This window comes from Enhydra lutris, unplaced genomic scaffold (assembly GCF_002288905.1).
Source record: "Enhydra lutris kenyoni isolate GAN:26980312 unplaced genomic scaffold, ASM228890v2 scaffoldscaffold16, whole genome shotgun sequence".
NCBI lineage: Eukaryota > Metazoa > Chordata > Mammalia > Carnivora > Mustelidae > Enhydra > Enhydra lutris.
In genome coordinates, this window is record NW_019154100.1 from 32,284,192 (window position 1) to 32,298,489 (window position 14,298).

Genomic DNA, 14,298 nt, shown 5'->3' on the forward strand with positions numbered 1-14,298 from the left:
TTTCTCTTTAGGTCGAGATTTAATTTGTATCCAGTCTATGGATGGGATGCTGATGGTATTTGAGCAGGAAAGCTATGCTTTTGGGAGATTTCTCCCTGGTTCTCTTTTACCTGGGCCACTTGCTTACAGTTCCCGTACAGATTCCTTTATTACTGTCTCTTCTTGCCGACAAGTGGAAAGTTACAAGTAAGTTTGGGTGTTCAATATTTGGAATCATGACTCTTGGTATGTTGCTGGTTAATTCTTTTTCACAAAAAGTTTGAATATTACAAATGAAAAAAGACTGGTTTCTTTGATAAAATGTAATTGTGGTGACTTAGAGGATATCATTTACATATTGTAACATATTTGCTAGTGCAGAGATTGACAGAAAGGATTTGAAGTGAGGCAGACCTGGATTGGAATCCTAATTTTGCTACTTGAAGCTGTTTGATGGTCAGTGTCCTTATCCTGGTTGTAATTGAGATAATAATGCCTATTTTTTGGGGGGGGTACTTTTAAAGTTTTTAATTCCAGTTAGTTAACATACAGTGTTATATTAGTTTCAGGTACAGATTCAACAATTCATGCATCATCAGGTGCTCATCACAAGTGCACTCCTTAATCCCCATCACCTATTCAGCCATTCCCCTACTTTCCTCCCCTCTCGTAACTATCAGTTTGTTCTCTGTAATAAGGAGTCTGTTTCTTGATTTGTCTCTCTCCTTTTTTCCCTTTGCTCATTTGTTTTGTTTCTTCAATTCCACATATGAGGGAAGTCATATGGTATTTTGTCTTTCTCTGAATGATTTATTTCATTTAGCATTATACTTCCTAGCTCCATTTTTTATGGCTGAATAACTTTCCATTGCAACTGTGTGTGTATGTGTGTATATCATGTCTTTTTTTATGCATTCAATAATAGAGGGACACTTGGGCTGTTTCCATATCTTGGCTATTGTAAATAATGCTGTAAACATAGGAGTGCATGTATCCCTTTGAATTACTATTTTTGTATTCTTTAGATAAATATCCAGTAGGTTGGATCGTAGGATATTTCTGCTTTTGTTTTGTTTTTTTTTGGGGAGGGGGAGAGGGGGAGGAAGTGGAAGGGGTAGAGGGAGAAGGAGAGGGAGAGGATCTCAAGCAGACTCCACACACCCAGCACGGATCCTGATGAAGAACTCAATCTCATGACCCTGAGATCATGACCTGAGCTGAAATCAAGGGTCAGATGCTTAACAGGCTGAGCCACCTAGGCGCCCCAGGGTAGTTCTGGGTAGTTTCACTTTTTTTTTTTTTTTTAACTTTTTGAGGTACCTCCATACTGTTTTACGGAGTGGCTGCACCAGTTAGCATTTCCACCAACAGTGCAAGAGGGTTCCTTTTTCTCCACATTCTTGCCAACACCTGTTGTTTCTTGTGTTGTTGATTTTAGCCATTCTGATAGCTTTGAGGTGATAATCTCATTGTAGTTTTGATTTGCATTTCCCTGATAGTAAGTGGTGATGAACATCTTTTCATATGTCTGTTGGCCATCTATATGTCTTCTTTGGGGAAATGTCTGTTCATGTTTTCTGCCCATTTTGTAATTGGATTATTTGTTTTTGGGGTATTGAGTTTTATAAGTTCTTTATAAATTTGGATACTCACCCTTTATTGGATATGTCATTTGCAGATATCTTCTTCCATTCTGTAGGTTGCCTTTTCATTTTGTTTCCTTTGCTCTGCAGAAGCTTTTTATTTTGATCTAGTCCCAGTACTTTATTTTTGCCTTTGTTTCCTTTTCCTCAGGAGAAATATCTAGAAAAGAAGTTGTTGCAGCTGATGTCAAAGAGGTTACTGCCTATGTTCTCATGTAGGGTTTTTATGGTTTCAGGCCTCACATTTAGGTCTTTAATCCATTTTGAATTTATTTTTGTGTATGATGTAAGAAAGTGGTCTAGTTTCTTTTGTATGTTGCTGTCCAATTTTCTCAACACCATTTTTAAAAAAGATTTATTTGAGAGAAAGAGAGAGAGAGAGAAAGAATGAATACAAGCAGTGGGAGGGGCAGAGGGAGAAACAGACTCCCCACTGAGCAGGGAGACTGACTTGGGCCTCAATTCCAGGACCCTGGGATCGTGATCTGAGCTGAAGGCAGATACTTAACCAACTGAGGCACACAGGTGCCCCAGTTGAAGAGACTTTTTCCCATTGAACATTATTTACTGCTTTGCCAAAGATTGACCGTATCGTTGAGGGAATAATGCCTATTTTGACAAGCTTGTTAAAAGGATTGTATGTATGTCAAGTTGCCACCCATACAAAATGCTGACTAATTATTGTGACTGTTCCCTGAATGATTAGTAATAAAACACAGTACTACTGAAAAAAGCCAAATGAAAAGATGCATATATGAAATTATTTTATAAAAAAATGTGACATGGGAAGAATACTAGCAAAAAATACAAGTGTTAATATGAATGTTTTAAAAAGAACAATTCATAGTAAAAATGAAGTATGAAAATGACCCTATGAAAACAATTTGTACTTTTTGCTGGAAATTCTTACTGATTTGAGGGAATTGTGTATGAAAGAGACGGTTTTCTTCTACCAGGTAAATTTCAATAAAAATTAGGGCTTTGAGTTTTTGGAGGGTGTGATTTTGTTGGAAGGGGTGATGGGGAAAAGAAAGTACAAATTCATCCTGGGGAAAGAAGTAGACTTGGAGGATTACAATATCTTCAGTAACTTTTTTGTTCTTATCTTACTGATGGCAACACTTAGAACTTTAAACATCTAAGAACACTTCATTATAGCTTTTCAGTTTTTGGTTGTATGATTTTTCCCAAGGCAGGAAGAAAATATAAATTCATCAGGCAACACCTATAAATTTTGTCTTCAAGTTTCAATATTGTGCATATAGTGAGTTATTCCCTTCACCTTTGTAAGTGGTAATCTACCTTTTGTGAATTGTTGTTAAAATATCTTTGATTCAAAACCCTAGACATGAGCAAATGTTTGTGACTAAGTAGAAGTTAACTGACGGAGGTACTGTGTCATTATATCATATTCCTTCTTTAACTCCTATGGCTCTTGTCCAAAGGAGACAAATGAATTGTGGCATTGCTACTGGTAAGAAATAAAATACGCTTATTTTGAGAGGTTGAAAAAAATATCTGTATAATTCATTCAAGCCCGCCAAAGATTAAGCAATATTGAGGAGGTCTGCTTTTCAGCTTTCCACTCAATTCCGTGCCTCAACTCCTGCCAAGTAGGGATACTGGCAGTGCTACACTGGGGTCACAATAGAAAGATTTGAATGCTCCATGACTTACTCTTTGAAATATGTGAATAGGAATTAATTTGGTAATAACTCCAGGAGTGACTGGATAAGGAAGCAATGTGTAGGTTTCCTTAATGTGTAAGTTTAATCTCAGAGAAGCTCACCCTCTTTGAACTGTGGTAATTTACCAACATACCAATCTATTAAATCCATCTCCATCTAGGACTAAAAGTCCTTATCCATTATGTGGATCTTTTATAATGGTAAAAATGCATGGGATATGTGATTATTATGAAATGATGACAATTAAGAGAACTTATAACATTAAATAGTATATTACATTTATATATGCTTTCAAGTTTAATAGATTAAATTAAATGATAATCACTCGGGTAATTTAAGGTTGGAGGAAACATGAAAACTGCAGGTTTGTTCTTTTGAGGCTTCATCTATTTATAATCAGTTAAGAATGTAATCAGTTAATAGAAAAGGCTTTTAAGACATAATTTATATTCATTTTTGATATTGATATTTAATTACCTTTAAACAAGCTCAATTATATTCAGATAGGAACTAGCGAATAGCGAACGCTGTGGATCTCGAACTTCAGTATAAGGATCACTTGGGCAACCTGTTATAAAATGCAGATTTACAGATTCCCAATTACTGGTACACTAGATTTTGATTTAGTAGGTTTGGGGACCTCCTTTATTTCACCTTCTTGATACATTATTGCCTAAAACACTGATTTCCAAATATCATATTGCCTTCTTGTATTCTGATGAACTATTTCACAGTATGCCTTGTGTTATCAGGTTCCTGAGAGCAGAGTCTGTCTTAAACATCTGTTCGCTGACTGAATAAGTTAGTTCATTTATTCAACTATTCATCCAGGAATCATTTTTCAAGAGGCTTCTCTGTGTCACACGCTTGTGCCAGGTACTGGAAGTGCAGAGTCAAGTAAGAGCTGTCTCTTGTCCTCAAGCAGTATGCAAAGAAGGGTGGGAGGTAGCAAGTCAGTCAACTATATGAGGTCATTGTGATAGAGGCTCTAGAGAGCTGTGCACGAGATCCTGAGGAGGCCTACCGGTGGGCCCCCTCAATAAGAGTTCGGTGGAAGGAGGCTCCCTGAAGAAGTACACCTGCCAGGAGCTTTATTTTCTCTCCTTTTATTTGCTACACACCTCCCCCTGTACCCAGTACATTGCTAAGTAGATAAGCCACTTTAAAGAAGTATTTTTAAATTATTTATAGAGTTTAGTTGACAATATTTTAAAAAGAATATTGTATTCTTCACCAACCTTAGGCTCTGGCCAAAATGAAATATCTGTTTTCCATGTATGTTTAGGCCTTTTCTCTCTCTCTTCTTTTGCTCATACTGTACTCTATTTGAAGTTTTTCCTTTCTTCCCTGTATATGAAAATTATATCTGGCAGCCTCGCTGGTCTCCTGCTCCTCTTTCTGACCTAGCCACAAGTAACACCTCCTCTTCCTTAATTTCACGGAGTAGTTTTTTGCTCTTTCCACAAGTACTAGTCACACTTTAACTGATATTACTTATTTGCTTGTTTTTCTCCTTGACAGGGCTAACTGCTCCTTGATGGCAGGGATTTTGTATCTTCCGAAATGCCTGGCATTGTACCTTGCCAAAGGGAGATGTTTAACAAGAACTTGATGAAAGAGTGAAAAGTTTGTAAGGAAAGCTATTTTGTTACTGGCATCTTTCAATGAAAAGGATTCTTCCTGGCATAACTAAGAATGTTTTAGCTTTACTTGTAATGAACATAGTAATGCTTTGTATCCAGAGAGCTTCCATTTCTAGTAGGGTTCTCTGGGTTAAATATCAAGTTTCCAAGATCTCCTGGTACCTTTGAGGTGACAACTATGTTTCATTTGAAAATAAATGATTCTGGAAGGTTTAGTTTTGTGCTCTGTGACACCTCAATCCATTTTTAGTTACTTCGTGCTGTTTTTACGATGTGATATGGAAGAGCACTAAATCATATAGCTGAGTTTGACATTGGTGTTCCGCAGGACCTGTTATGCATTTGTGGCTATTGGGTCTAATAGTGCTACCATTCACCTGGACTTGCTGTATTTGTGCTTAGTGCCTTTCTGTTGAGAAACACACATGACACGCTCTTTCGTGAAATCTTATTACACTGGGCCTGATTATTCTTTCAGCAGTCTCAACAAGGGAATTTTATTCTTTAGCTTATATCACTGAACATTTGAGTGGTAAGAAAAAAAAACCCAAGTGTTTTCTTTATTTCAGAATTGCCAAGTTTGCCTGGAATTGTTTGGTTTTGGAAGTAGGTTTCCATGTACATTATTGCTCACAGTAAAGAGGACTTAAGGAAGAACTATAAAATAGATGCTATTGTAAGTTTGTCATCATCTAAATTTGCTGTCAGTTATATTTAGTAATAAAATACTCTTCTGAGTTGTCTTCCAGGAACGCAATGGTCTGGGTTTGGAAATCAGGAGTCAGTTTTGGCTGTGTCTCTATCTGCTGTTTGATGTTAATGAGGCCACTTTAGGGGCTCACTTATTCCCAAATGATATAATAATGCTTTGTAGTTCTATAAGAAAGTTCAAACAGCTCAAAAGCTTTGGATTTTTACAACAGTCTCATTAATATCCATATCATCCTCTAGTAGGTTGGTGTGTGCAGGAAATGAACTGCCTATGTACTTAATTGCCCGAGGTTGGATCCATAGCAGGCCCAGCTCTGGGAATGATGTTTTAGTCACCAGTGCATACTATTTCTGTTACTGTGTCCTGGTAAGAGTGAAATAATCCTATCTGAGGTTGGAATGTGAGGTCTAGTTATTTGGCAGGGTGGAGACAGAGGAATTTTGTAGATCAGTCTCAAATGGTATGGAGACATTTGCTATAGCTGCTATGGGATTTCTTAGCATTGTTTTACAAGGCCGAGAGCATCACCCTCCTACCTTTTTTGTCTCATTTCCCATGACTCATTCCTCCTTGCCACACATTTCTCCTAAACTTCTGTCGTGGCCTTTCATGTCTTTTTTTTTTACTACTTGTATTTTCATGTGCTTTTGGCCTTGCCATAATGCCTTTGCATCTTTAGCAGTGTGATGAGTATTCACTCATTCTTTAAAACCTGGCTTTCTCCTCCTGAACCCATACTAAAACATGTATATTTCCTCCATCTCAATTACTTGTTTCTGCCACCATGTTCCCTAGGAACCATATACATACCTCCTATTATTAGCACAGAACACTCTTAGGTATATTAGATATATTAGATCACTACTGTATGTTTATTGAATTGACGAAAAATTCATATACATTTGGCTCCCATATTAGCCATAAGACTGATTTTCAGTCAGAGTACCTTGCAAAGTCTATCTTAATTCATGGCCATTTTACATCCAACTGCAATTAAAGGCTTTTTTTTTTTAAGATTTTATTTATTTATTTAAGAGAGAGGCAGTGAGAGAGAGCATGAGTGAGGAGAAGGTCAGAGGGAGAAGCAGACTCCCCGTGGAGCTGGGAGCCCGATGTAGGACTCAATCCCGGGACTCCGGGATCATGACCTGAGCCGAAAGCAGTCGTCCAACCAACTAAGCCACCCAGGCGTCCCTAAAGGCATTTTTTTTTTAAACCTTATATTCCTGATTGAGATAGTTTAAGAGTTGGTATATGACATTTGAATACCAGTGTACATTTTAGTGCTTATTTACATATTCTACATTGCTTTTATTCATTCAGGTCACTGATTTTTACACTTTCAGATATCTTTCTCTTAGACAATATGAGATGTCCAAATATATCTACTCATTTTCCTTTTAGCTGTGGAAGAACAATGCGAGTTTTGATTTAATAGGAAAGAAAGGAATTTATGAGTCTGAATTTTCTTCAGAGTAGGATTATTACATCGACAATATACCACTAATTAATGGGAAATAAGGGAATTTAAATTTTATTGGCCAAGTTAATAATTTCTAGATTGAATTATATTTGTAAATTGTTTTTAAGAATGATTTAAGCTAGAGGTTACTAATGAAATGAAAGCTATCAAACACTTACAGAAAGTCATAATGTCCACAATGCCCCTTATTGAGAACTTATTAAATACCATAAACTACTAGGTGATTGATCTCTCTTTATATGTAAATCTGTGTTGTCTGTTTATTGATCTATTGGGTACCTAATATATGCCAGATACTATAACAGGCACTAAATTATTTTTACATTCTTTTAACCGAGTTTGAATTAGAGATTATTATTCCCATGTTTTAGATGGGGAAGATAAGACACAGCGATTAATTTGCCAACTAGTAAGTGGGTTAGCTAAGGACTAAACTGTGGTCTTCTGGGTGTCATAGAATATCTGTTAACAATTTCTACATCTGGCTGCTTTGCATTATTTACTTTTTTTCTATGTGGTGTTTTGGTGCTGGATCGTTCTTGAATATTGTTTGTTATATAAAATTCTAACAGAAATGCTTTGATAGTTGACAGAGCTATTTTCCCAATATTGAATTTTGGGAGATGGTTATAATTTCTTTATCATGACAGTTTTATATAGTTTCATGTCACAGTGTCATTCAATAAGAATTTAGTCTTAAATTTTACAGTTTTTAAAACCAAGAAAAAAGTAACTCATACGTTTACAGATTATGTGCTTTTAAAGTTTAAGATTATTTAATTATAAAATCACTTATAATTATTCATATCTTTTAAACAGGTACCAAGTACTTGCTTTTGCAACAGATGCAGATAAAAGACAGGAGACTGAACAACAAAAACTTGGTTCTGGAAAAAGACTTATTGTAAGGCCTTCTTTAATTTACAAAAATTTCAGTAATGTCATATTTAACCACCATTTTTTTTTCAGAATAAAAATTCCTGGGAAGAAGTTTTAAAAAATATTTATTTTAGCTATTTTTCTTTTCTATGTTAATGAGTCTATCAATGGGCAAAAATTTAGTTGGCTATTATTGAGCAATGGAGACACATGCCTGGTCCTGTTATAATTTATTAGATTATAAAGTTGCATTACTAGAATTATAAATGTTCAGATGAGGTCACTTTTAACTGATGTGATTATAAACCAACATAGCAAAGAGACAGAAATTAAAAAAACAAAACAAAACACCTTTATCTATTCATCTGCCATCAGAAAGGATGAATAGCCAACATTTGCATCAACATGGATGGAACTGGAGGAGATTATACGGAGCGAAATTAAGTCAAGCAGAGAAAAGACAATTATCATATGGTTTCACTTATTTGTGAAACATAAGGAGTAGCATGAAGGACATTAGGAGAAGGTAGGGAAAAATGAAGGGGGAGAAATCAGAGGGGAAGAGGAAGCCTGAGAGACTATGGACTCCAGGAAACAAATTGAATGTTTTGAGAGGGGTGGGGGAGATATAATAGTCCGGTACAGGGTATTAAGGAGGGCACATTTTCCATGGAGCACTGGGTGTTATATGCAAACAGCGAATCATGGAACACTACATCAAAAACTAATGATGTACTGTATGGTGACTAACATAACATAAAAACAATAACAACAAAAAAACAACCTTTAATAGACAAAAATATTGATACGAGTAGGCATGTGATTAAATATATAAGTAAAAGATAAAAAAATTTATAGCTTACAAAGATAAAATTGGCCCAAAGACAAAGGTGGACATTTGGTAACTTGAGAAATAGTTTGAAGAAAAATTGTAAATGATAAAATGAAAAAAATTATAAATGTAAATGTAAATGATAAATTGTAAATGATAGAAATAGTTTGAAGAAAAATATAAATGAAAAATTATAAAAGAAAAATTGTAAAATGATAAATTAGGGAATAGATGATGGTTATGAACTCTTTTTTTTTTTTAAAGATTTTATTTATTTATTTGACAGAGATCACAAGCAGGCGAGGGGGTGGGTAGCAGGCTCCCTGCTGAGCAGAGAGCCCCATGTGGGGCTCGATCCCAGGACCCTGAGATCATGACCTGAGCCGAAGGCAGAGGCTTTAATCCACTGAGCCACCCAGGCGCCCCGGTTATGAACTCTTTATCCTGAGAACCTCCATGGACAGGAAGGAAAAACTGAAGGAACTGAAAATTATAATGGGAATAGTAAAGTGTATTTCAGGTGGACACATATGAAAGAAACCACATGAAGAAATAATGTGGAATTTAGAGTACCAAGGTAGGAAGATTAGAGAAAACCAATTTTTTGTATTAGGCTATAGAAATTAAGGTAGGAAGGAAGGCTAACTTGAAAAGTGCCAAGAATGAGATGAAAAAATATTTCTTAATAATAGTAAAAAGTGAAAGAGCACAGGATATACAAATATGACATACTTTTTCATGGAATTTGGAGGTGCCATACTGATAACAGTTAAATCATAGGCTTTGGAGTCAGTTTTTTTTTTTTTTTTTAAGGTTTATTTATTTATTTTAGAGAGAGAGGAGAGAGAGAGTACACGTGTGAGTAGGGGGCAGGGCAGAGGGGGAGAATCCTCAAGCAGACTCCTCACCAAGCACAGAGCCAATGTGTGGCTGGGGCTTCATCTCACAACCCATGAGGTCATGACCTGAGCTGAAACCAAGAGTTGGATACTTAATGGACAGATCTTGAAAACTATACTTATTACTGATTTTGAGCAAATTTGAGCAAGTTTGTTAACCTTGCTAAATCTCAGTTTTCTCAGTTGTCAAATGGTGATAATATCTATTTTACAATGTTGCCCTTATATATATATAGATAGATAGATACATATCTATATGTATATGTATTTAGATATGTATATACATATATATATATTCAGCATTTAGCGAAGTATCTAGATGATGAAGATGATATTGATAATGGTAGTCAAATTGTCCTTGACCTCCTCTTCAATCGTGGTTTTCTTCCATTTGTCCCTTATATTCTGCACACCAACCACATGGGCATTTCACTGTTCCAGATATTCCATGGTTGTTCTTGATTCAAGGCTTCTGGACATATTTTTTATTTAGTCTGGAATACCCTTTCCTTATTAATTGTACATGTTTATTGATACTGTTCTGTGCCTTACACTGAGGGTATATCCCAAAGGCAATTACAGTTGAGTGATTTTCCCATTCTCCTTTAATTAATAAGTAGAGTAAGAAATGGCAGTAAAACTTGCTTTTATTACACCACAATCACTTGGCAGGACTGTGTTGCCATGGAACATTAAGTCTATTGCAGAGAAACACAAATTTTATCAATTGGAATGCTTTTAATAAAGTAGTTGTGGGAAGGCAGTTAAAAGCTGCCTATGTTACTCAGAGCTACCTCTTAACTATTTGTTGATTTCTAATTTAATTCTTTTGTGGTCAGGGAAATACTTTCTATGACTTTGAATTCTTTCAGATGTTTTGATATTTGTTTTATAGACTAGAATATGGTCTATCTTGGTACATCTTCATTGAGCACTGGAAAAGAATGTCTATTTTTCAGATGTTCTTGGGTATCCTGTAGATGTCAGTTAGATTGGATGACAGCATTGTTCAGATCTTCTATATCCTTATTAGTTTTTATTCTTTTTTAACGAATTTCTGTTATTTATTCAGGGGAGGGGTATTGAAATCTGACTGTGGATTGTCTGTTTCTCCTTGAAATTTTGTCAGTCTGTTGCTTCATGTATTTTGAAATTCTTTTATTAGGTACATAAACATTTAAGATTGTTATGTCTCATGATGAACATATACCCTTTTCATTATCAAATAACCCTCTCTCTTTTTGCTATGGTAACATTCTTCTTTTGGTGAGTGTTGTTCTGATATATCTGTTTCCATCTTTTTACTTTTATCCAGTTTGTGTCTTTGTGATGAAAATGTATTTCTTGTAAGCAGCACGTAGTTGGGTCTTGCTTTTTTGTTTAGTATGATATGCTCTGTCTTCTAATTTGTTTTGTAGACAATTTACATTTCATGTGATTATTAATATGGGTAGGTTTAAGAATGTCACGTGGCCATTTGATTTCTGTTTGTCCCATCTGTTCTTTGTTTCCATTTTCCTGTTTTTCTGCTTTCAAATTTTAGAGTTATTCAGTATTTTGTATGATTCCATTTTATCTTTGCTGGCTTATTAGCCATAACTCCTTGTTTTGTTATTTTAGGAGTTGTTTTAGAGTTTATAGTATTTAACTTATCATGATCTACTCTCAGTGATATTACACTATTTCACGTATAAGAACCATACTTCTGTGTCTCAGCCTTTGTGCTTTTGTCATATGCTTTATTTTTATATACACTGTAAACTCCATATTACATTGTTACTATTTTTGTTTAAATGGCCAGTATCTTTTAATGTGATTTAGATGATAAGAAAAAATATATTTCCTCATGTGGTTACCATTTCAGGTACTCTTCATTAATTTGTGTAGGCCGTATTTCCAACTGGTGTCATTTTTTTTCCTCCTGAAGGACTTGCTATTACATTTCTTTCAGTGTGAGTCCACTGCTGATGAATTCTTTTAGCTTTTCTATGTCTCAAAAAGTGTTTTTTGCTTTTATGTTTGAAAATATATTCTTTGGGGGCGCCTGGGTGGCTCAGTGGTTTAAGCCTCTGCCTTCAGCTTAGGTCATGATCTCAGGGTCCTGGGATCAAGCCCCACATGGGGCTCTCTGCTCAGCAGGGAGCCTGCTACTCCCCCCCCACCCCCCCCCCAGCCTACTTGTGATCTCTGTCAAATAAATGAATAAAATCTTAAAGAAAAAAAAGAAAATATGTTCCTTGGGTGTAAGATTTTAGTTTGACAGATTTTTCCCTCCCTGGCGTTTTAAGAGGTTGCTCTTTCTTGCTCCCATTGTTTCTCATGAGAAATCTGCCTGCATTCTTATCTTTTGTTCCTCTTTTCATAGTATCTTTCTTCTCTGACTGCTGTTCTGATTTTCTCTTACCACCTTTTTTAAGCAATTAGGCTATAATGTGCTTTGTGTGGTTTTCTTTATTTTGCGCTTAAGATTTGTAGAGCTTCTTGTATCTGTGAATTTATAGTTTTCATGAAAATTAAAAAAATTTTAATTCTTAATTCTTCAAACTTTCTTTCTTTTTTTTTTTAATGTTCCATTTCTTCTCTCCTCTGGGGACTCCAGTTACACATACATTAGTCTACTTGAAGTTATCCTGTAGCTCACAGATTTTATTTTCATTAAAACTTTTTTCTATATTATTTAGATAACTAAAAGATAACTTTTGGCATGTTTTCAAGATTACTAATCTTTTCTCTATAATGTCTAATCTGGTGTTAATTCTCATGGTTTTCATCTTTATAAGTCAATTTGGTTTCCTTTTTTTGTTATATCTTCTATGTCTCTACTTAACTTTTTGAAGATATAGAATACAATTATAATAATTATTTTAATGTCCTTGTTTTCTAATTCAAACACTTGCATCAGTTTTGAGTCATTTTCAGTTGATTTATTTATCTCTTTGTGAATCATATTTTCTTATTTTTTTACATGTCTGCGGATATTTTATTAGATGCCAGATATAGTCATTTTACTTTTGGGTGCCAGACATTTTTGTATTCCTGTAACTGTTCTTGAGCTTAGGCCTGGGGTACAGTAATGGTACTTGGACAGTTTGATCCTTTTGGGTTGTTAGTTAGGACCAGAGCAGCACTCATCCTGAAGCAGCTTACTCTGCGCTCCTGAGACAACACCCTTCTGAGTGCTCTGCTTAGCTTCCTTTGAATCATGAGTTGTTCCAATGTGGCTGGCAGGCACAGGCAGTATTCCGGGTGGTATGAGTGCTGGGCGGTGTTAATTCTAATCCTTTGGGGTGGTTCTTTCCCTGGCTTTGGGTAGTTTCCTTACATGAATGTGTTGATAAGTACTCAGATGAATATTTGAGAGGATTCTTTATAGCTGTCAAAGTTCTGTCTCTGTGCTACTCTCCTGCTTTTGGCATGCTGTCTTGTGAAGTCAGCTGCTTTGGTTTCACTGAACTCCCAGCGTTCATTTCCTCAATTCGGGGAATTTGCTGGGCCTTGCTTGGGTTCCTCCTCCTGTGCCATGGCCTGAAAACTGTCTCACGGATAGAGCAGTCATACCACTCACCTCATTTGTTTTGTTTTCAAGGGATTGCTGTCCTTTGTTGTCTGATATTCAGTGCCCTGCAAACTGGTGTTTCATATGTTTTGTCCATGTTGTATTGTTTCAGGTGGGATGGTAGTCTTTTTCCTATTACTCTGTCTTGGCTGGAAGTGGGAGAGTTTTTAAATAATTATTCTCAGTAAACTTCTGTGTTTTTTGAGACTCATTAATTTAGAATGTGATGTATTTCCCTAAGGTGAAGTTACCGAGAATGGCACTCAGTACCTAGTGAATTGAAAGTGTTTATTGACTGGATCTCAGCCTGTAGCCTCAGAAAGTTGGTTTGCCTATCCATTCTGAATGAAGTGTATCTGCCCAAGTTATAGACAGTGATTTTTTTTCTTTCTTTCTTTCTTTTCTTTTTTTGGGAGAGGGAGAGAAGGGGGGTAGGGGCAGTAGGAGTGGGGAGAGAGAGGATCTTAAGCAGGCTCCAGTCCCAGCATGGAACCTGATGTGGGGCTTGATCTCATGACCCTGGGATCATGACCTGAGCCGAAATCAAGAGTCGGAAGCTTAACCAACTGAGCCACCAGGTACGCTAACAAGGATATTTAATGCTAGAATGCTGGCCTATTAAGATGTAAGGAGAGGGAGAGGAGTCAAGATGGCGAAGTAGCAGGCTGAGACTACTTCAGGTAGCGGGAGATCAGCTAGATAGCTTATCTAAAGATTGCAAACACCTACAAATCCAACGGGAGATCGAAGAGAAGAAGAACAGCAACTCTAGAAACAGAAAATCAACCACTTTCTGAAGGGTAGGACTGGTGGAGAAGTGAATCCAAAGCGACGGGAAGATAGACCGCGGGGGGAGGGGCCGGCTCCCGGCAAGCGGCGGAGCAACGGAGCACAAAATCGGGACTTTTAAAAGTCTGTTCCGCTGAGGGACATCGCTCCAGAGGCTTAACCGGGGTGAAGCCCACGCAGGGTCAGCGTGGCCTC

At 36.4% G+C, this 14,298-nt stretch overlaps 1 protein-coding gene across 2 annotated transcripts in view; it reads left to right on the plus strand.

The window, feature by feature from the left end:
- LOC111147257 (Bardet-Biedl syndrome 9) overlaps positions 1-14,298 on the plus strand; it is a 441,623-nt gene that overhangs the window by 103,245 nt on the left and 324,080 nt on the right. For both annotated transcript variants that reach the window (XR_002640607.1, XM_022503184.1), the window contains exons 6-7: positions 12-186; positions 7,968-8,052. Coding sequence is in view for 1 of the 2 variants with exons in the window: in XM_022503184.1 (XP_022358892.1) it covers positions 12-186; positions 7,968-8,052 (260 nt within the window). In the remaining variant the exon portion in view is untranslated. The remainder of the gene's footprint in view (positions 1-11; positions 187-7,967; positions 8,053-14,298) is intronic.